This window comes from Chinchilla lanigera, unplaced genomic scaffold (assembly GCF_000276665.1).
Source record: "Chinchilla lanigera isolate Chin_1 unplaced genomic scaffold, ChiLan1.0 scaffold00016, whole genome shotgun sequence".
NCBI lineage: Eukaryota > Metazoa > Chordata > Mammalia > Rodentia > Chinchillidae > Chinchilla > Chinchilla lanigera.
In genome coordinates this window covers 10618861-10640429 of record NW_004955417.1, presented here as the reverse complement: position 1 = coordinate 10640429, position 21569 = coordinate 10618861, and the positions used below count along the sequence as shown (strand labels likewise).

The following is a 21569-nucleotide window of genomic DNA, read 5'->3' as shown; positions in this document are numbered from 1 at the left end:
GCCACTGCAGTGCCTGCAAGGCTGGGGGCCGGCCCGAAGGCCAGTGCTCCCCTCTGTGTGGCTTCCTGAGCACTGGGGGCCCTCGTCCCATCCATGTTTTTTGTTAATGCTAAAAATCTTAAAACTCTACCTGGGAAAATCAAGCTTGGTAAAACAGCAGAAACAACATATGATGCCTCTAATTTAACTAAGAACTGGTCAGTTTCCTTGACTAAATACTGATGGATTAATACAATCTTGATAAAATTGAGTTATGCAGTCAGGCTCGGTGGCACACACCTGTAATCCCAGCACTCTGGAGGCTAAGACAAGAGGATTGCCGAGAGTTTGAGGTCTGCCTGAGCTACATAATCCAGGGCCATCCTGGAGTATATAGCAAGACCCTGCCCCCCCAAAACTAAAACTAATCTACAACAAAAAAATCCCCTTAGGTTGGTAAAAGGTATCATACATAACTGATGAATCACATTTTTCTTTTAAAGTTTACTTGGAAAATAATTGATCAAATTGTAAAATGAAAATAGAAATGGACAATAATGGAAATGAGTTATTTCCTAAAGCTACTTTCTCAGTGAAGATTAATTTTAAGGTAACTAAGTGCTGGGGATCAAACCTAGGATTTTACACATACTCAGCTACACAAGCAGTCTACCACTGAGTTATACCACCAATCTCAAGATAACTCTATCTTAATTATTTTTCAAGAAAATGAAGTAAAAATGCACCCAGACTCAAAATGGCAGTTTTAAAGAATACAGGGGAAAATGTTGAACAAAATCAAAACAGACTCGTCCTTTCAGGACTTCATAGTTTAGTGGGAAAGGTTGACATTGAGCATTTTGTTACATGTGTATTTTTTAGTCCTTTTGAGACAGGATTTCACTGTGCAGTTCAGGCTGGTCTTAGACTCACTTTATAGTCCAAGCTGGCCTTGAACTCACAACAATCCTCCTGCCTCAGCGCACCCTCCCCCACAACCAAGTGCTGGGATTACAGGTGTGTGCCACCATGCCTGGCGCATGTTTATTATTGAGATAATAGGAACTTGTTTGTTTTTGCCCAAGCAAGGAAATTTAGCCTGAGTAGCAGAGTGAGTAGATGTCTTGGTTACTTTTCTCTTGCTGGGACAAAATACCTAACATGCAAACTTAAGGAAAGAAAGATTTATTTAGCTCACAGTTTGTGGAGGTTTCAGTCCATACTCATTTGGTTCCAAGGCAGAGTGGCACATGGCAGAGGGCAACAATTCATGGTGGCAGAAAACAGCAAAAGCAACAAGAGCAAAGGTGGGGGTGGGGGAGCCAGCTTCTTTTCCTCTCTTATATTTTATGCACACTACCACCTGTAGGGTGGGTGTAACGCTCATACAATTTTCATGCCCCCCTCTTGCACAGGATAAGGATGTCTGCAAAGTAAGGGCCCTGGCCCTCAGTCACTTAGTTAAACTGTGTCACTTAGTTAAACTTCTAAATTTTTCAAGTTGACACAGTGTATCAACCATTACAATTCACCTTTTGTCATCGTGGCAACCAGGCACATTTCTTTAAGCAGGTTTCCAGATACAAAGACATGCTTATTCTTAGCATTTCAGAATTTGAACATCATAACACAGGTTTAATAATTCTTAAGAACTAGTATTAAGTCTATCAACATTATATAACATTCCCCCCGGCTCCTCAAAGAGTCATGCACATCCTTTTAGGCAAAAGGCCTTTGGTCCATCTGTAAGAGTTGCCAAAGGCCTAACAGTTTCAGCATTGCTGAATAGTCCAAGTCCCAAGTCTCCTAAGAGATCTAAGGCAAACCCTTGGCTGCAAGCCCTTGTACAAGTGAAAACAAAGTTGAACACTTTCAGCATTCAATGGCACAAGATAAACATTTTCATTCCAAAAGTTACAAATGGGAATACAAAGGATTGGGACCAAAGCAAGTCCAAAGTCCAGCAGGGAAACATTAAGTCCAGTTGTTCCATGTCCAGCGTCTGAAGCAGTCTGGCAAGTTGTGAGCTCCAAAGGGCTTGTGTGACTTCACTTCTATGGCACTTGTGGTTACAGCTTCCACTGCTTCTCTCTTAGGCCTGCTTTGCTTCCTCATTGCAGCTTTCCTTAGACAATCTATGTTTCTGGCTTTTCCAAGCTTCTGGGGGTCTCCACTGTACATTTGGCTTCTCACTCACAGCTTCACACACTGCCCTCTCAGGGGCACACCGCCTGGCCTCCCAGGCCATCTGAAATTGGGGTGGAAGCCACTTTAACCCCATAACTCTTTCATTCTGCATGCATCTAAAACCAGCACTACATGGATGATGCCAAGGTCTGGTGCCAGTAGCCAGGCTTTCCTCTCGCTTGGTTGTAGGGGTTGAGCTCCTGAATCACTGGGCATTGTAAATCCAATTCTGAGGAACAACTTCTCTACCCTGCTGCCATTCTGGAACCTGGTGCGGCCACCGCCATTCTGGAACATGGTGCTCTGTTACTTTCTCCTTAAAGCAAAGTCTTTCACTTTTGCAGTTTTGAGGCTGCAAAGAGTGGAGACTTGCTGCTTCTTGTGATGCCCTCAGGCCATCTTTTATATTCTCCTGTTCCTTTTAAATAATTGAGATCTCCTCAGCTCTATCTTTGTAGTCTACAGCTTTCCTGGAGCTTCCTTTCTGACCAAACTCAGAATATTTTAAATCACTTTGCTGAGCTCTCTGCTCTTGATTCTCAATATAAATCTGGCTAACAGCTCCAACAGTAGCCATGCTAATGCCTCAACATTAGACTGCCTTGAAATTTCTTCTGTGAGATTAATTAGTCTGCCACCCTTAATCTTAGTCTCAGGCAAAATCTCTGGACACTAGCAAAATGCAGACATACTTTTTGCCAAGGTATAATACACATCATGTGGAGTCCAACAACCAATTCAGTCCTTCTGCCCAGCAGAAACCTCCCGAGCCTCATCTTTATGAGCAGGATTTCTATCAACTTTCTGATTTTTTTGAGCTCTGACCAGAAACTCCCATACAGAACAGTCTAAGGTGTTCCAGCTCTACTATTTCAGGTGACAGGTCTGAACCTTTTCAAGCTCTTCCCACAAGCCATTCCCCAAGGCTCTTGAACCACATGGTTAGATATAGTCACAGCAACAACCCCACTTCTGGTACCAAATTCTGTCTTTGTTACTTTTCCCTTGTTGCTGGGACAAAATACCCCACACCCAAAATAAAGGAAGGAAAGGTTTATTTAGCTTACAGTTTGTGGAGGTTTCAGTCCATACTTGGCTGGCCCCAAGGCAGATGGCAGCAGTTCCTGGTGGCAGAAAACAGCAAAAGCAACAAGAGCAAAACGGGTAGGGGAGCCAGCTTCTTTTCCTCCCTTATATTGTATGCAGGCTACCACCCCCAGGGCAGGTGTGTAGCACCCACACAATCTCTATGCCCTTCTCTTGCACAGAATGAGGATGTCTACAAAGGACTTTGGCTCCCTGCTGAGTCATTTAAACTTCTGAACTTCTCAAGTTGACATGATACATCAACCATTACAGTAGAAGTTAATTTGGGTTAGCATGGTGGGGCAAGATGAGTAAGGCTCCATGTTGAGAAGTAGCACCCTTTCCTTACCACCATAAAGATGAGTGGATTTTAAGAAAAAGGATATGTGATCAGACTTACATTTTAAAATAGGTAACTGTAATAAATGTGGAATATGCTTTTTTAAGGAATAGAGGTAGCAAGGGAAGAGCTTAGACCTGTTGAGACTATCTTGCAGTGGTTCAGAAATCCTTAACACATAATTTGAAATAAGTGGAGGCAATGGAGAAGATAAAACAGTGCATCAGTTTGAGAACCTTACAAAGCAGTGGTAGCGAACCTACGGCATGCGCACTACCGTCGACTGTTTGCATCATTGAAAGCTCTAAAAGTTTTGCCATCACTGTTATAGAGAGGGCTGAGTTGTCTGGCTTATGTAGTTCATTGGCTGTAGGACTGAAAATGTGGACAGTCAAGAATTTCAGTTTTCTGACTTGAACAATATGTTCAAATGGATAAACACCATGTAGTATATACATACAGTGGAATGTTATTCAGCCATAAAAGGAATAAAGTCCTCAAACGTATGAGCTTTGAGTACATTATGCTGAGTGAAGGAAGCCAGTCATGAAATGTCTAGAGCAGGAACATCCATAGAGATGGAAAGATTAGTGGTTCTTTAGGGTCAGGGAGTGATGTTAGGACTAGAAAATTGGTTGGTAATAGCTAAGAATATGGAGTTTCTCTTGTAGGTATTGAAAATGTTCTAAAATTGGCGGTGGTGACAGTTGCTCCTAACAGTATATTAAAAATGAATTGTACACTTTATTTGGAGTTGAATGGTATGTGAACTATGCAGACTAAAATTTTATGTGAACTAGGCAGACTAAAATTTTTTATTTTTTTATTTTTTTATTTTTTTGGTTTTTTGTTTTTTTCTCCGGTACCAGGAACCGAACTCACGACCTTGCACTTGCCAGGCAGGCGCTTTTGCCGCTGAGCTAAATCCCCAGCCCCCAAAATTTTTTAAAGAAACCGACAGTACCTAGTTTTGAAAAAAGATGTAGAGCAATTGGAAGTGTCTTATCCTACTGGAAAGGTTGTGAAAGAATACTTTGGAAAAAAAAGTGGAAGCCTTTTTAAAAATTAAACATACAAAAAAAAAAAAAAAAAAACGGGCCGAGGATATAGCTCAGTGGCACGAGTGCCTGCCTGGCAAGTGCAAGGTCCTGAGTTCGATTTGCAGTACCAAAGGAAAAAAAAATTTTTAAATGTACACCTTCTGGAAGTAACCACCCAAGTGCAGGGGTTATGGGCATGAGCCAGTGTGCCTGATATGTTCTGAGATTTTGATTGGTATTGTATTGAATGTATTTATCATTTTGGAGGAAATTACTCTCAACAAAATTCAGTGTTCTAATCCACTAAATAGGTGTTCTGTTTCTTTAGATCTTTGTTAATTTCCTTCAACAAAATTTTAAAATTCTTAGTGTAGAAGACTTGGATGCCTTTAGTTAGATATTTTTCTAAGTATTCATCTGTAATTTTTTTGGAGCTACTGTAAATAGAATTTTTAAAATTTAATTTTCTGATTATTTCTTGCTCCTCTGTAACAATACAATTGATTTTTTTGCTTATGAACCATGCATCCTGTGATCTTGTTAAATGTTTTATTAAATTTAGCCATTAGTGTTTAGAATCCCTGTGGAAACAGTCATACCATCTGCTAATAGGTACAGCTTTGTTTCTTCTTCATTTTTGATCTTTTTGCTTATAAAGATTTTGTTGCCTTATTGTAGTGGCTAGGACTTCCAGGGCAATGTTGAATAGAAGTAGTCATTCTTCTCTTATTCCTGATACTGGATTATTTCCTTCTTCTATTTAAATAAATGATGCATTTTCAAAGTTAAAACATTACTTGGCTTTAGTTTTGTAATTTTTTTTTTTTTTTGGTGGGGTCTTGCTGTGTTGCCCAGGTTGGCCTTGAACTCAAAATCAAGACCTGTGTCATCCTTCCGAGTAGCTTGGATTAAAGGCTTCATAGGGAAGGCTTCTTCAGTAATGTGAGAATGAGATTTTTTTTTGCTGTCTTCAGCTAGATTGGCTTTTATATAGCCACTGAAAATTTAGTGTACAAGTTAGATGAGAAGGAGGAGCTAGAACTCAGCATGAGGAGATTTCATGGGGTGCCAGTGTTTTATGCTAATACAGGAAAAGGCGGGATAAGAGGAGGTAAGAAGCAAATGGGATTTTGTCAGTAGGGTCAAGTGAATTAATATGATAGTGTTTTTGTGTCAAAACTCTTAAATTACCATTATTTAGAATGTCATGTGCCTTTTAATCTATTCTGGCATTGGTTTTTTGTTTTAAAGACTAAGGTATAATTAACATGTAACAAGAATATATAACTCTTAACTGGTCCGTTTGGTGATTTTTTTTACCCCCCTGATTCTACCCACCCATGTAACCATGGCTCATAACATGTTTTCTCCTGCCCCTTTCTAGTCAATTCCCCAACTCTATAGGAGGAACTACTACTTTCTGGTTTGTGTCACTTGATTCTGGAGTATTTTCTGTGTTAGACTGTTTAGATATGTCTCCGTAATGTGATACTGGAAATGTTATCAAGAAAAGCAGATTTTATAAGAATAATTTTTATTTTCTGATCATATACTATTCAGTTCTTAGAACCCTTGGGACAGCCTGATTATTTTCTAATTAGGAGAGACAAGTATTTTAATGAAATTCAGTCTCATTCACACTTTCCTGTTTTGCATTTGTTTTTATTTTAAATAAATTATATACTGGATGATCTAATCATTCTACTTTTGGATATGTATGCAAAGAAAGCAGAATCAGCATTTTGAAGAGATACCAGCATCCCCGTGTTCATTTCCATATTATTCACAACAGACAGCATAGGGAATCAACCTAAGTGTCCACCAACAGATAAATAGGTAAAGTATGTTATACACGCACAGTGGAAAACTATTCATTCTTTAAAAAAGAAGGAAATCCTGTCATTTGTGACAACTTACATAAACCTGGAGAGAATTATGCTAAGTGAAATACTGCGTGATACCATCTGTAAGTACAGGATGAACTCAGGGAGGGAGAGAATGGAATGTGTTCCCCAAGGATAGGGTGCGGATGGGAGACTGGGGATGTTAGTCAAAAGACACAAAAATTCAGGTAAGGAGGAGTAAGGTCAAGGGATCTACTGTAGAAATGATATCTTTAGTTAATATATTACATTCTTGGAAATGCTAAGGTAGGTTTTAAATATTTTCATTTGAAGGCCGGGCATGGTGGCACAGGCCAGTAATCCCAGCATTTGGGAGGCTGAGGCAGGAGGATCATTGCTAGTTCGCAGCCAGCCTGTGCTACAAAGTGAGCTCAAGGCCAGCCTGAACTGCATAGTGAAACCCTGTGTCAGACAAAAAAAAAAATTTCGTTTGAAAAGTATGTGAGGTAATGAATGTTAATTAGCTTTAGTTATTCTACAATGTATACGTCTATCAAAATATGTTGAATTCTGTGAATACATACAGTTTTTATTTCTCAATAAAAACACAAAAGAAAAAAATAGGGTTTTCTTTTAGAGAACTCTGCAGTCTTTATCTTTTCCTCAACTTTTCATGTCACTATTAAATCACTTATCAAAACATGTTTTTAGATATTTTAGACATTGAAATTATTATTATTCTTTTTTGAGACATGTTATTATTAGGTAGTTCAGACTGGCCTTGAGGTCACTATGTAGTCCAGGCTGGCCGCGAACTTGCAGTGATCCTCCTGCCTCAGCCTCCTGAGTGCTGGGATTACAGGTGTGCAGCATTATGCTTGGCTGAAATTCTTTAATTTCTTGAGTTCTAAAATGTTTATAGTGTTATTATGTTATTTCACTTCAGACTGAGTTTATATGACTTGTGGATGAGAAGTTTACCTTCAGTGAGTTCATGGTAATGCTACACGTGATATTTGGATTTCTCAGTTTTTGAAATGCTAACATGAGTATGATCAAATATTCTTTCATGCAGTTTCTTAAAACAATCTGATTTTCTTGTGCCTCTTTTTTGTTCGAATGATCTTGATACTTAGACATTAAAGTTTTCTTTAATAATGTGGTTTTTCTTTTTCATTCTTGTTCATTCAGCCCCTAGAGAAATAAAAGAATCCAAGGGAAAAGAAGAGGAACTTGAGAGCCTAGTTAAATATTTCAGTGTTGTGTGGAGTAAGGCTTCGAAGAAAAAACACAAAAAGTGGGAAGGAGATGCTATTCTTATTGTGAAAGGAAGGTCATTTATATTAAAAGATTTGGAAGGCAAAGACATTGGGAAAGGTATTGTACTATTACCTAATGTTTATGATTTTGTTTAAATATTAGTATATATAATCTAATTACACAGCTGAAATACAGTTGGGCTTTATAAAGAGACGGGGCAAGATGGCTGCCCACAAACTCACAGACATCCCCCTGTCTCAGCTTCCAAATTACAAGTCTGTGTGCCACCATGCCTGACTTAGGCTATATTATTATTTCTTCTGAGTTTTTAGGTTTTTTTTTCTTAATCAAAATAATAAATTGCTGGGTATGGTGGGGCACACCTGTAATTCCTGCACTTGGGAAGCTAAGGCAGGAGGATTGCTGCAAGTTTGAGGCCAGCATGGACTACATAGTGAGACCCTGTCTCTCTTTTGTGTTTTAAAATTTATTTTAAAAATAAAAGAAGGAAAACATATTAGCAAACAGATATCCATTTACAAAATAGCGTAAGAACAATACAAACAATACAGAGTTACAGACAAAGTGGTAGGAAATTAACAGTGGTTGTTGTATTACATATTGATATCTTCAAAGTGGTTTCTCAGGAAAACAGAGACATGCAAGATTGATCAAATAAGTAATCATTAACTGTTCCTTTCAGTGAAGCGATAGAAGTCACTAGTACAACTACGTTAGCTGTCCTGTATATACATACATGCATAATTTCCCCTTCTTTCTTTTCTCTTTTCCCTCACCCCAGTTGCTCTTTACATTTGAGCATTTTCCTTTTGTTTCACAATGGACCCTGTCTCAAAACAAAAAAAAAGATGAATTATGTTTTTCGCCTGGAGTTATTCCAGACTACTGGCAAAGCACAGTTTTCACTGTGTTCAATCATGGGAAGTTGGCTATGGTATCACTACGTCACCTTGGGATGTCAATTTAATTAATTTTTTTCTCCACACCTTAAAGGTATTGGATATAAATTCAAAGAACTTGAAAAGGTTGAAGAGGGCCAAACACTAATGATTGGTGGAAAAGAAATAGAAATCATGGGTATAATCTCTTCAGAGGACTTCAACAGCGGCAGGTGTTTTCAGTTTGGAGGAGGAAGTCCGGCTGTCCCGAGTTCTTCTCAGACTGCCAGGAAGTGCTTTTTTGAGCCTTTCAAGAGTGTTTGTAAACCAAATGCAAAGGAAAATGTACGGGATGATTTCCAGAAGTACAAACCACGCCATGACCCATACACACCAAGTAAGGTGTTAAAAATAACTTGAATATTCTGTTTTTACTGTCAGAAGACTTTTGTTGTGTGAATTGAAGTTTAAATTTTGTTTAAACAGGTGAAAATCTATATTATTCTTCAGACACACAGTCTGACATAAGGGATAATGGGGAAGTCAAATAATAAGAGTTTGGGAATTATTTAATATGTAAATACGTAACCTCATGAAAAGAATAATCAAAATATTCCATTAGGCATTGATGGAAAAATAGATAAATTATAGATGTATACCCTGCACCCAAGTGTAATTTTGAATGAAGTCTGGCTTCTGTAGTAAGGAGAAAAATTAGTAAATCTGCTAATCAGAATTAATATACTTTTGATTTGAAGATTATATGCTTTGATCACATGCATTAGTATATTCAGTCTGGAGTAGTGAGGTGCTGTGCAAAACCTGCAAATTCAGTATTTATTTATTTATTTATTTATTTGTTGTCTGTTTGAGACAGGGTCTCACTATGCAGTTCAGGCTGGCCTTGAGCTTACTTTGTAGCCCAGGCTGGCCTCGAACTCACAGTGATCCTCCTGCCCTCAGCCTCCCGAGTGCTGGGATTACAGGCGTGCACCACCACACCTGGTGAAAATTCAGTTTAATTCAGTCAGTTTGATTTAAAGAAAATTCACATTGCAGAATGAAACTTGACCTGTTTCTGATTGTTCTTTAATTTTATTATTTTAAATATATTTTTTTAATTTTAAAGAGAAAAAAATAATGAAACAGTTTCAAAACAGGTTAGTAGGAGAGTTACAGTAATTAATGTATTGCGTATTGTCTTTGTAGTAGTTATTCAGAGTAGAAGATATAGGCGTGATATCTTACCAAACAATATTAGCACAAACCTTTGTTTGCAATGAACGAAGAGAAACTAGCCAGTATTTCTTGATTACCTTTTATGTATTGGACCTAGAGGTTAAAACTGTTATGACAGGCCCTTATGTGGTGAGAATTGTGGATAAAATATGCTGTAGTAGATATAAGGAGGGGAAGAAGAGGTCTTTTTCATACTAGTAGCAAAATAACAGTGTATAAAGTAACCGTTATTTTTTTCCTGTTGCCATTGTCATGGAAACATAAGTCTTGAGCTCATTTAGATCATCAGTCCTTCACTCTGCATTTGAGGGAACTGAAGCCTGGAAAGAGGAACTGACTTAGGTAAATTCAGCAACCAATGGCGTGATGGAGATGAAACCCCACAATTAAAAATTCCTGTTTCTTCATTAACTTACCCTAACGACTCAGTTGAAATATGGAGAGTTGTTGCTTGTGCTTACAAACCTTTTTGTACCCAGTTATTTCATCTGTCCCACCAGCTCCTTCCTTCTGTTCTCCTTTCTCTTTGCCTTCCTCTTACACAATAGACGGCTGTGGGGAAACAAAAAGAATACTTGACTTATTTAATGCCCTCAGTTGGAATTGTGGTTTTGCCACTGAACTAACTAGTTTTCTGACCTCCTTGGGTATCACTTATCTCACTGATGTTTTGCTTCTTCATAGGGTTCTAATAACCACTTCAGAGATTTAGAGTGCTCTGTGTGTGTGTATGTGTGTGCATGTGTGTGTGTGTGTGTGTGTGTGTATGTATGTAGGTACATCTACATATGAAAGCATTTTGTATAAATTTGTTGATGGTTCTCATTTATTTTACCATGCTGTGGATAGCATTAGGTTGTATACTTAAAAGTAATCTGTTGCAGTACTAGGGATTAAACCCGGTCGCTGAGCGACCTTCCCACCCATTTTAAATTTTTTATTTTGAGGTATAGATTCACTTAGTGGCTAAATTGCCCAGGCTGGGCTCAGCCTGTCCACCTGCTGGCCTACCATGCCAGACAGATTTGGTTTTTTTTCCTTAAAGATGAGTCTTTCAAGCTGGGTGTAGTGGTCCATGTCTGTGATCCTGAGGATCAGGAGGCTGGGAGCCTGAGGCAGGAGGATTGTGAGTTTGAGCCCAGCCTGACCAACTTGGTCACTTAGCAGGCTGTCTCAAATAAAAAATAAGAAAAAAAGGGTTGGAAGTACAACTTAGTGTAACAGCTCTGTGTTCAATACCCAGTAAATTCAATAATCAAAAAAGATGAGCCATTTATAGATGATAGTTGTTGTTCTTATTGTTAACTGTCATCTGTATTTCCTTTTAAAAGGGGGAAAATGGGGCTAGCTCTTGGTTGGACCTCTTCAGGGAGTACACTCTTGGTTTGCTACCAGAATACAGAGGAAAGCTAAGGGCTAAATTTTCCATTTTTACTTTCTAATCTCCTACCTTGCAGGAATTTATTTCCAAGAAAGATTTCTTTTGATTACTTAGAAACCAAGGAAGATCCACAGAAAACTTGCCCTCTGGGTGATTGCTAATGGTAAACATGACCAGACTGTCATTGCTATGATCATGTGTATCCACACTGATGAACATTTGTTTAGTCTTCTGGAACCTAGTTCTTTGCATCTTCCCTTATCTCTTTGTTCTCTTATTTCCTTCCTGTTTATTTTTTTTTGGCTCAAATTGAGTTTTTAATCATCATGTAGACATGTAAATATACCCCCCAAATAACTTTGATAAAGTTATCTTACTTTAGATTTATCAGTTGAGACTTGCCTTGAGGTATATTTGGTTTTGCCTTTCTGGGTGATGTTTTAGTAAATTTTTAAAATTGTGTTAGCATATGTCTAAAAAAGTTATTTTTATTATTTGATGGTTACTTCATGCAGCTTTGCAGAGTTTGACATTCATGAATGTGATAACTAAGCAGATAATGATGGCTGAATTAATGGAAAATTTATTCTCTCAGTTTTTATTAATAGAATAATGATCATTCTGAGTGAGTGAAGGACTAAAAACTAAAAAAACCTTTATGCTAATTTTGAGAAACTTGCGGGTCGTGGTGGCACATGCCTGTAATGCCAGCACTCAGGAGGCTGAGGCAAGAGAATTGTTGTAAGTTCTAGGCCAGCCTGGGCTACAAAGTGAGTTCAAGACCAACCTGAACTGCATAGCAAGACCTTGTCTCAAAAAGACCAGGGGGAGAAAAAAAAAAAAAGTTTGGGAGTCTTTTCAGAATGAGAAACTGCAGGTATTGACAAGTGTGTCCTGGCAAAATTTCAACCCATGCTTTCCAAGGTAAAAGTGAATTTCAGTGATTTTTGAAACACTTCTGGCCATATGAAGTTTGGAAAGTGCTTTGTAATTCCTTATGTGAAATCTTAGAATAGTAAGGCATGAGATTTTCTTTTTTGACTTTGTACTCTTGTTAGCATTAGTGTTACTAAGCTTTGTGGTTTTGTTTGTCATGGTTGCAAAAAAAGGTTTTATTTTAGGGATAATGAAAACAAGATAATATAGTTGCTGATAAAGTGAAATTACACATGTAATCATACTTTCACCTTTTTTAAAGATTCTCTTGTTATGCCACGACCAGACAAGAATCACCAGTGGATGTTTAATAAAAACTGTTTCCCTCTTGTGGATGTAGTGGTAGATCCTCATGTTGTATATCACCTTCGACCACATCAGAAAGAAGGAATCATATTCCTTTATGAATGTGTAATGGGCATGAGGTAGGAAAACATTTATTTAATTTAATGAGTTTTGATTTAACCTGTAACATAGTAATGATTACTAAGAAGAGCCTGGTATAATAAGTGTCAAGGATACACTATGAATTTTAGTTAGGAGGAGATGTGACTTGGGCTGGAGGTGTAGCTCAGTGATAGAGCAGTGGCGTAGTATGTGTGAAACTCTGGGTTTGATTTACAGGACTGAAAAAAAAAAAAAAGGAAAGGTGAGTGGTACTTAATGCTCGCATTTATTCCAAAAGTAGTTTGGTACCAGGAATCGAACTCATGACCTTGCACTTGCAAGGCAGGTGCTGTGCCGCTGAGCTAAAACCCCAGCCCTTTCTAAAAGTAGTTTGAAATGTGCCCAGTATCCTGCAAGGAGGTAGAAGAAGGTAGGAATATAAGAGTCAGAACCATGATCCTTACCCTTAAGTAGCTTATAAAATAGTTGACTAAACATAAATACTGTCAATCTTAATATGGTATAATAAGAACTTGCCATTATATAATAAAAGATTATGGAAGGAGATGGAAGAAACTTAATTTTGCTTATGAGAATTTTGGAAAAAAAGATTTTTTAAAAAGTCACCTCTACTCTAAGAAAAGGAAAAGAGAAAGAAACAGAGAGGGGCTAGGGATTTAGCTCAGTGGCACCAGCGCCTGCCTGGCAAGTGCAAGGTCGTGAGTTCGATTCCTGGTACCAGAAAAAAAAAACAAAAAAAGAAAAAGAAACAAAGAAAGTTTCTGCCTCCTTTTGAATTTTCTTTTTCTTTTCTTTTTTCTTTGTACTAGGAATCGAATTTAGGACCTTGTGCTTGCTTGCTAGGCAGGCATTTGTGCCACTGAGCTATATCCCTGGGCTCCCTTTTGAATTTTCTGATTAAGGAGTAGTAGAATAAAGTTTTCTTTATTCTGACTTAATATTTTGGAGTATTTCTTTCCAGTCCTTTTTTTGGGGGGGGGGTTTAAGTGGGTAGGTTCTTGAATTTAGATTTGTTGGAGCCAGGCATAGTGGTGCATGACTCTAATCTCAGCTACTTGGCAGGCTGAAGTAGGGGATTATAAGCTGGAGACCAGCCTGGGCAATTTGGCCAAATCATGTCTCCAAAAATAAATGAATGAATGAATGGGCTTAGGATATATTTCAGCACTCTCTGAGCCTCATCCCCAGAATCACAAAAAACACAGCTACAAGTCACCCTTCCCCCCAACTCAAAAAACCCCTTTCATGATGACAGATCAAAGGACACTGTCTCCTGGAAACTTTTAACTGAACTCCCCTTCCCATCTATCTTCCTTTGGATCTTATCTCTTCTTTCTTACTTTGTGAATCTAATCAAACCTGAACGTTATTGTTCTTTTAACTTCCTGAATGTCACTGGCTGCCTAATCTTTTCTGGCATCCCATAGTAACTGATGGCTTCAGAGCATCGTGTTTATGTGAACTATTGCAGTGGCTTCTAACTTGAGTTTCTGCTTCTAATTCTTCTCAGAGCTAATCTACTTATATCCACCAGTTTCAGTTTCCTGAAAACACTCCTGAACATGGCATTCCCTTACTTAGAGTCTTTCAAAATTTAAAGCAGTTTATCCCTATTGTGATCCTCATTTCATTGGTGGTATGTGGGACCATTATGAGGTGATAAATAGATAAGATTTGTTTTTAAATTTTAATAGTATATTTTAAGAATTATTAGAAAAAATAGTGCATTGTTTTTGTTCCAATAAGTTGTGCTTAGCAATAGTATTTTCGAGTAAGTTTAAATTAAAAGTTAATTGATTTAAAGAAAAGTAAATAATAGCATAGTATTACATATATAGGAAAACGTGTGATAATAATAATGAAAGACTGCTGTTTGGGAAATGCTGATCTACCAGATACAGCGTGAGTTCTCAGGATAAGCACATTTGTCTTCTTCCTACCTTGCCAGGTTTGTATCTTTATTTCCCTTCTTGGAACTCAGTTCAAGTTCCACCTATCTTAAACTACCTAACCAGTGCAGTAAGTTTCCATTTACGCTTTAAAATTTGGCCAAGATGCATCTTCTCAGTGAAGCTATGCTCTTCCTTTCTTCCCACCACGAAAGGACGGATTTGTTTTCTGTCTGCTGTTCCTATTTTATTTTGCTGACAGTTGTCTCATTGGCTAATTAACAATCACAGGTCACATTTGTGCTTTATATATACTTTGAAGGGGAAACATAATATTTGCTTACTGGTCCTTATTTCTACTAATAAGACATACAGTTAGGCCAGGCATGGTGGCACACAGCTGTAATCCCAGCACTCAGGAGGCTGAGACAGGAGGATTGTGGTGAGTTTGAGGCCAGCCTGGGACGTGTAGTGAGTTCAAGGCCAGCTTGAACTACATAGTGAGATGCTGTTTCAAAAAAACAAAAGTAAAACAAAATTGAACTATGCTTATATCTTGGGTAACATCCTCACTTCCTTTAGCATTTATAGCTTTTTAATATATAGTGTGTAGATATCTAAGGACTTTATAGAAATGCATGACCTAAATAATATTCTTAGTGACATTTATTTTAAGTTGCATTAATTCAGTAGGTCTGTAGGATAAAAGTTTTTTTTTTTGTAGGATAGAAAATTTTTATTTTAAGTTTTTTGAATGAAAGATTTTTAGTAAATTATGTGGATTAGATCAAATGTTTAGTTTATTTTTTAAAAAGTACATTATAGGGAACTCTTTTGATTGAGGACTTCATTTTCTGCCAGTAATAAATTCTTATTCTAGGATAGACTTATTTGTCCTAGAATAAATTCAGCTTAGTAGATCTTTTGATTAAAATTACAATATATTTTAAACTTTTGATATCTAATGATGAAAATGATAAGAATTGCTCTACTGTTAGTGATGAGAAGCACCATTACTGTTAAATTATCGAAACACAGATAGAATATTGCAATTAATGTAGTCTTTAAATATGTACATGGGATATAACAGATTACTTAAATTCAGTTCTTTATTTCAGATTAATTTTTAAAATATTTTTATTTTTTTATTTTTTGGTATTGGGAATTGAACCCAGGACCTTGCGATTGCCAGGCAGGAGCTTGTGCGGTTGAGCAGTATCCCCGGCCCTAATGTTTTAGTATAAGATGCAAAAGAAGTATATTATAAATCAGCTGAATAAAACACTAGGAAAGGCTTCAGTGTTATAATGGCAAAATATCAGGTTCTGGTTTCTTGATGGTTTTAGGAGAATAAAATATTTTCCTATTGTGATTAAAGGAAGTACAATCTTTCTAACAGAATGAATGGCAGATACGGAGCTATTCTTGCTGATGAGATGGGTTTAGGGAAAACGCTGCAATGTATTTCCCTCATCTGGACGCTGCAGTGTCAGGGACCCTATGGAGGCAAGCCAGTGATAAAGAAGACCCTAATTGTTACACCTGGAAGCTTGGTGAATAACTGGAGGAAAGAATTCAAAAAATGGCTAGGAAGTGAAAGGATCAAGATATTTACTGTTGATCAGGTAAGAGACTTTTAAAAGTTTAACCTTAGTCATTCTTCAGATCTTTAGTTTTTAAAGTCATTAATACAGTTTTTAATTCTTTCTGATGCAGTTTTTCAAGTGTATGTAACTTCCAACCTCTTTACACAAAATTGTGGTCTGGGGGCTTATATTTTGGTTTTGGGTTGCTCTGGACTGAATATTTGAGTTCCTCCTGGATTCGTGTGTTGAAGCTCTGACTGTTAGTATGCAGATGTTCCTTGGCATGCAGTGGGATTATATAATATCATGAATTGATAATGCATTTAATACATGTAATCTACCAAACATTGTAGCCTAGCCTAACTTATCTTAAGTATGCTCAGAACACTTTCATTAGCCTACAGTTTGGTAAAATCATCTAACCAAAAGCCTATTTTTTATTTGTTTGTTTTGTTTTCTTTTTGAAACAGGGTCTTGGTATGTAGTTCAGGCTTGTTTTGAACTCACTATGTAGCCCAGGTGGGCCTCAAACCTGTGGCAATCTTGCTTCCTCAGCCTCCTGAGTGCTGGGATTAGGGGTGTGTGCCACCATGCCTGGCCAAAAGGCTATTTTATAAGGTATTGAGTATCTCATATGATTTATTGAGTGCTGAAAGAGAAAAACAATAGTTGTATGGGTTCAGCTTTACACATTGTAAAGTAAAACATTGTTAGACCAACCATGATTAAGTCAGGAAGCATCTGTAATGGTTTTAGGAGGTAGGGATCTAGGTAATTAGGCTTAGATGCAGTGATTAGGGTGGAGGCCTATGATGGGATTATTGCCTGCCAGAAAATGAAAAGGCTCTAGAGCATTTTCTTTTCATCATTAGAGGATACAGCAAGAAAGTTTCCTGCTGCAATCCAGGAAGAGGGTTCTCTTTTGTGTTGACACCATGATTTTAGGTTTTCCAGCTTATGGAATAAATAAATATCTATTATTTAAGCCACCCAACCTCTTGGTATTTCCTTCTCACATTATGAACTAATCAAAACATAGAGTTAACATGTTCTAAATTTTGATTAGTGGCTATCAGAAATTGTTAAGTTTGATTTTACATACAATACTACTTTGGTTAAAAAAAAAACTACTACTTTGGACCTTAACTGGTTCTGGGAGGTGCAATGAATGCCAAACAAATGGTTTTGGTTGAAAAGGGGCTGGGGATTTAGCTAGTGAAGGGGCTGGGGATTTAGCTCAGCTGCAGAAGCTCCTGCCTGGCAAGCGCAGGGTTGTGAGTTCAGTTCCCGGTACCAGAGAAAAACCAAAAAACCAAAAAGAAAAAAAAAAAAAAAGAAAAGGGTAGTGAGTCGGGGGCAGCTGACACCAACAAGTTCTGGTTTGTGTGTTGGGTACCAAACTACTATGAATTTCAAACCAAATTTTCTCATCAGGAGAATGTGTGGAGTACTGAATTTGATGAATTTCAAAGCAGTTGAATTATCAGGGTATGACTGGTTTATGCTCATGGTTTGTTAAATATTTCCTTTTTTTCCTCCTCAGGACCACAAAGTTGAAGAATTCACCAAATATACATTTTATTCTGTTCTTATCATCAGCTATGAAATGTTACTTCGTTCCCTGGATCAAATTAAGATTATAAAATTTGATCTTTTAATCTGTGATGAGGGACATCGTTTGAAGAATAGTGCCATTAAGACAACTACAGCACTCTTTAGCCTTTCTTGTGAGAAAAGAATAATTCTAACTGGTTAGTATTTACCTTTGGGAAGATATGATGGGAATTTTGCCTACTGAACATAACAGATTTATAATCTGGTACTTGACATCCAAAAACTAGTGATATGGGATGGAATTCATACTAATAAATGTGTGTTAATTGAATCTTGGTAGGCTTTTGAAGTATGGCCATTTTCACTATACTAGTTCTTCTTACCCAAAAGTAAGGAATATGTTTCCATTTTCTGATATCCTCTCCAATCTCCTTTTTCAGAGTACTAGAGGTGTTTTACTTCCTTTGTTAGATTGATTCCTAGGTATTTTATTTTTTTGGATGCCCTTGTGAAAGATGTTGTTTCCATAATTTCTCTTGTGGTGAGTTTGTTATTTGTGTACAGGAAGGCTATCAATGTTTGAGTGTTGACTTTGTATACAGCTACACTACTGAATTTGGTTATTAAATCTAGAAGTTTTTTGGTGGAGGTTTTGGGGTCTTGTATGTAGCATATCATGTCATCTGCAAATAATAATAATTTAACTTCTTCCTTTCCTACCCTTATTCCTTTTATTTCTTTCTCTTGCTTAATTGGTCTGGCTAATGTTAACAGAACTATGTTGAGATAAAGACCATCTATTCCAATTTTCTATGGTGTCTTTATCATAAATGGGTGTTGGACTTTGTTAAATATATTTTCTGCATTTATTGAGATGAAAATATGGTTTTTGTCCTTGGCTCTGTTGATATGATGTATTACATTTATTGATTTTCATATATTGAACCAACCCTGCATCCCTGGGATGAATTCTACTTGATCATGGTGTATAATCTTGATGATTTGACAATATCTTATTGAGGTTTTTGCATATATGTTCATCCAGGGAGATTGGCCTATAGTTCTCTTTCATTGTTGGGTCCTTCTCTGGTTTTGGTCTTAGGGTAATGCTTGCTTCTAGGAATGAATTTGGGAGTATTGCTTCTCTTTCAGTTTCATTAAAGATTTTGAGAAATAGTGGTATTAGATCTTCTCTACATTTCATGTAGCATTCAGCAGTAAATCCAGTAGGGCCTGGGCTCTTATTTGTTGGTAAGTTTTTAGTTACATCATCAATTTTATTGATGGATATTCATTTATTTAGAATTTTTATTTCTTCTTGATTCAGCTTTGGTAGTTTATATGTATCTAGGAATGTGTCCATTTCTTCTGCATTTTCCATCTTGTTAGAGTACAAGTTTTTGAAGTAGGTATAGATGATCTTTTGGATTTCTGCAGGATCCATTGTGATTTTACCCTTTTCATTCCTAATTGCATGGGTTTGAATCTGTTCTTTCCTTTTTTTTATAAGGAAAGGCTAAGGGTTTGATGATTTTATTTAACACTTCAAAGAACCAACTCTTTAATCCATGATTCTTTGTAGTGTTTTCTTAATCTCTTTTATTAATATCTGCTCTGATCTTTATAACTTCCTCTCTTGTATGAGCTTTGGGCTTGACTTGCTCTTCTTTTTGTAGAAGCTTGAGGTTCAACATCAGGCTGTTTATTTGAGCTCACTCTGTTTTCCTAATATGTGAATTCACTGCTATAATTTTCCTTGTAAGATAGCTTTCTTTGTATCCCATAAGTTCCTGTATGTTGTATTGGCATTATTGTTTAATTATAGAAACTGTCTAATTTCTTCTTTAATTTCATCTGTGACACATTGGTTGTTCAGGAGAATATTATTTAATTTCTATGTGTTTCTGAAGTTCTTGTAGTTTCTTTTGCCATTGACTACCATTTTCATTGCACTGTGGCCTGATAATATGTATGGGATAATTTCAGTTCCTCTGCATTTGCTTAAGCATGTTCTACAAGCTAATATGTGATGTGTTTTGGAGAATGTCCTGTGTGCAGCTGAGAAGAATGTGTATTTTGATGTTGTGGGCTGGAATACTCTGTAGACATCTACTAAATCCATTTGTTCAAAAGTTTGGTTCAGTTCTAACATTTCATTGTTAATTTTTTGTCTAGTTGATCTGTCTAGTTGTGACAGTAGGGTATTGATATCTCCCAATACAATTGTATTAGTACTTATTTGATTTTTCATGTCCATTTGTATTTCATTTTTTTTTTTTTTTTTTTTCTGGTACCAGGAACTCAAACTCAGGACCTTGCGCTTGCGAGGCAGGCACTGTGCCGCTGAGTTAAATCCCCAGCCCCCCCCATTTGTATTTCATGTCCAATATTTTATATCACTGGGTGTGCTGGTATTTTTTGCATATATATTTATGTTTGTTATCTCTACGTCTTAGATTGTTCCCTTTATAAGGGTATAATGACCTTCTTTGTCTCTTAATCAGTCTTAGTGTGAAACCCACTTTGTCTGCAAATAGAGTAGCTACCCCTGCTTTGTTCCAGGTTCCTGTCACATGGAACATTGTTTTCCATCCTTTGACTTTCAGTCTATGAATTTCTTTTTGAATTCAATGTGCTTCTTGTATGCAGCATATTGTTGGATTTTGCTTCTTAATCTATTCTGCCAGTCTGTTTCTTTTGATTGGTGAATTGAATCCATTAGCATTCATGGTTATAAATAATATATATTGACTTATCTATTTCATTTTATTTTCCTCTTTTATTTTTTTGTACTGGGAATCAAACTCAGGTACTTGTGCTTGCCAGGCAGGTGCTTATGCCACTGAGCTATATCCTCGGCCCTGTTTTCCTCTTGTTGATTCCCTTTCCCTCTCCCCTCTCTTTATGTGTGTGTCTTGCCTGGTGGATTTCTTCTGTTGGGTTTCAAAGAATTGTATTCCTTGTTATATCTTTCTAGAATTTCCTCCAGAACATTTTGGAGTGCTTGTTTGGTGTTCATGAATTTTCTTTGTCATGGAAGTGTCTTCTCCATCAATTTTGAAAAATAATTTTGTGGGGTACATCAATCTGGGTTGGAGGTTGTTTTCTTTTAGGGGTTGAAATACTTTCTTCCAAGGTCTCTTTGACTTGAGGGATGTGTTGATAAGTCAGGTGTGATTCTGATGGGCTTTCCTTTATAGGTGATTTGCTTCTTTTCTTTATCAGCTTTTAATATCTTGTTCTTGTGTTGAATTTCTGGAATCTTGACTATATATGCCTTGCTGCAGATTTTTTAAAATCATGGCTAATTGGAGTTCTATGTTCCTCACTTACCTGTATGGCAAATTCTTTTTTCCTGTCAGGGAAGTTTTCTGCCATGATGTCTATATGTAGGTTTTTTTTTTTTATGTCATTTGTGCTAGCTGTTGCTTTTTTATTGACTCCAGTCAATCTTAAGTTATTCTTCTTGCCTCATCTAACAACTGCTGGATTGATTTCTCATGGTCCCTTGGTATTTTTAAGAAATCTTTTTTTCATGATTGCTAACTGCAATCAGTCTTCTATATCTGAGATGCTGTGCTCATATTGGCTCATCCTGCTGCATATACTTTTAATATAATTTTTAATCTCCTGGATATCAATATGAATCTGTTTATGGATTTCATTTCTTTCCTATGTTGGGAATTCATGGTTTCCATCATATTCTTAAGCTCCTCTTTTTTGTCTGTATCTGCTCTAGAGTCACTAAGTATGTCTTTCATTGTGGTAACCATCTCAGTAGTTATCTGAGAGATTTTTTCTACTTTGATGTTTTTCTAGAATCTTGTTCATTTGCCTTGGTCATCTGCTGTTACCACTTTAGAGAGGCCAGGTGGGTGGCTTTTGGATTATCCCACTTCATTGCTCCCTGGGTTTGCCATTGGTGAGCTGGACATCTGAGG

General features: G+C 37.0%; 1 protein-coding gene across 1 annotated transcript in view; it reads left to right on the top strand.

The window, feature by feature from the left end:
• Positions 1–21569, top strand: part of Rad54b (RAD54 homolog B (S. cerevisiae)) — an 87705-nt gene that overhangs the window by 45570 nt on the left and 20566 nt on the right. Inside the window, exons 4-8 of the mRNA XM_013512842.1 lie at positions 7656–7853; positions 8751–9032; positions 12454–12616; positions 15888–16113; positions 17618–17825. Coding sequence (XP_013368296.1) covers positions 7656–7853; positions 8751–9032; positions 12454–12616; positions 15888–16113; positions 17618–17825 — 1077 coding nt within the window. The remainder of the gene's footprint in view (positions 1–7655; positions 7854–8750; positions 9033–12453; positions 12617–15887; positions 16114–17617; positions 17826–21569) is intronic.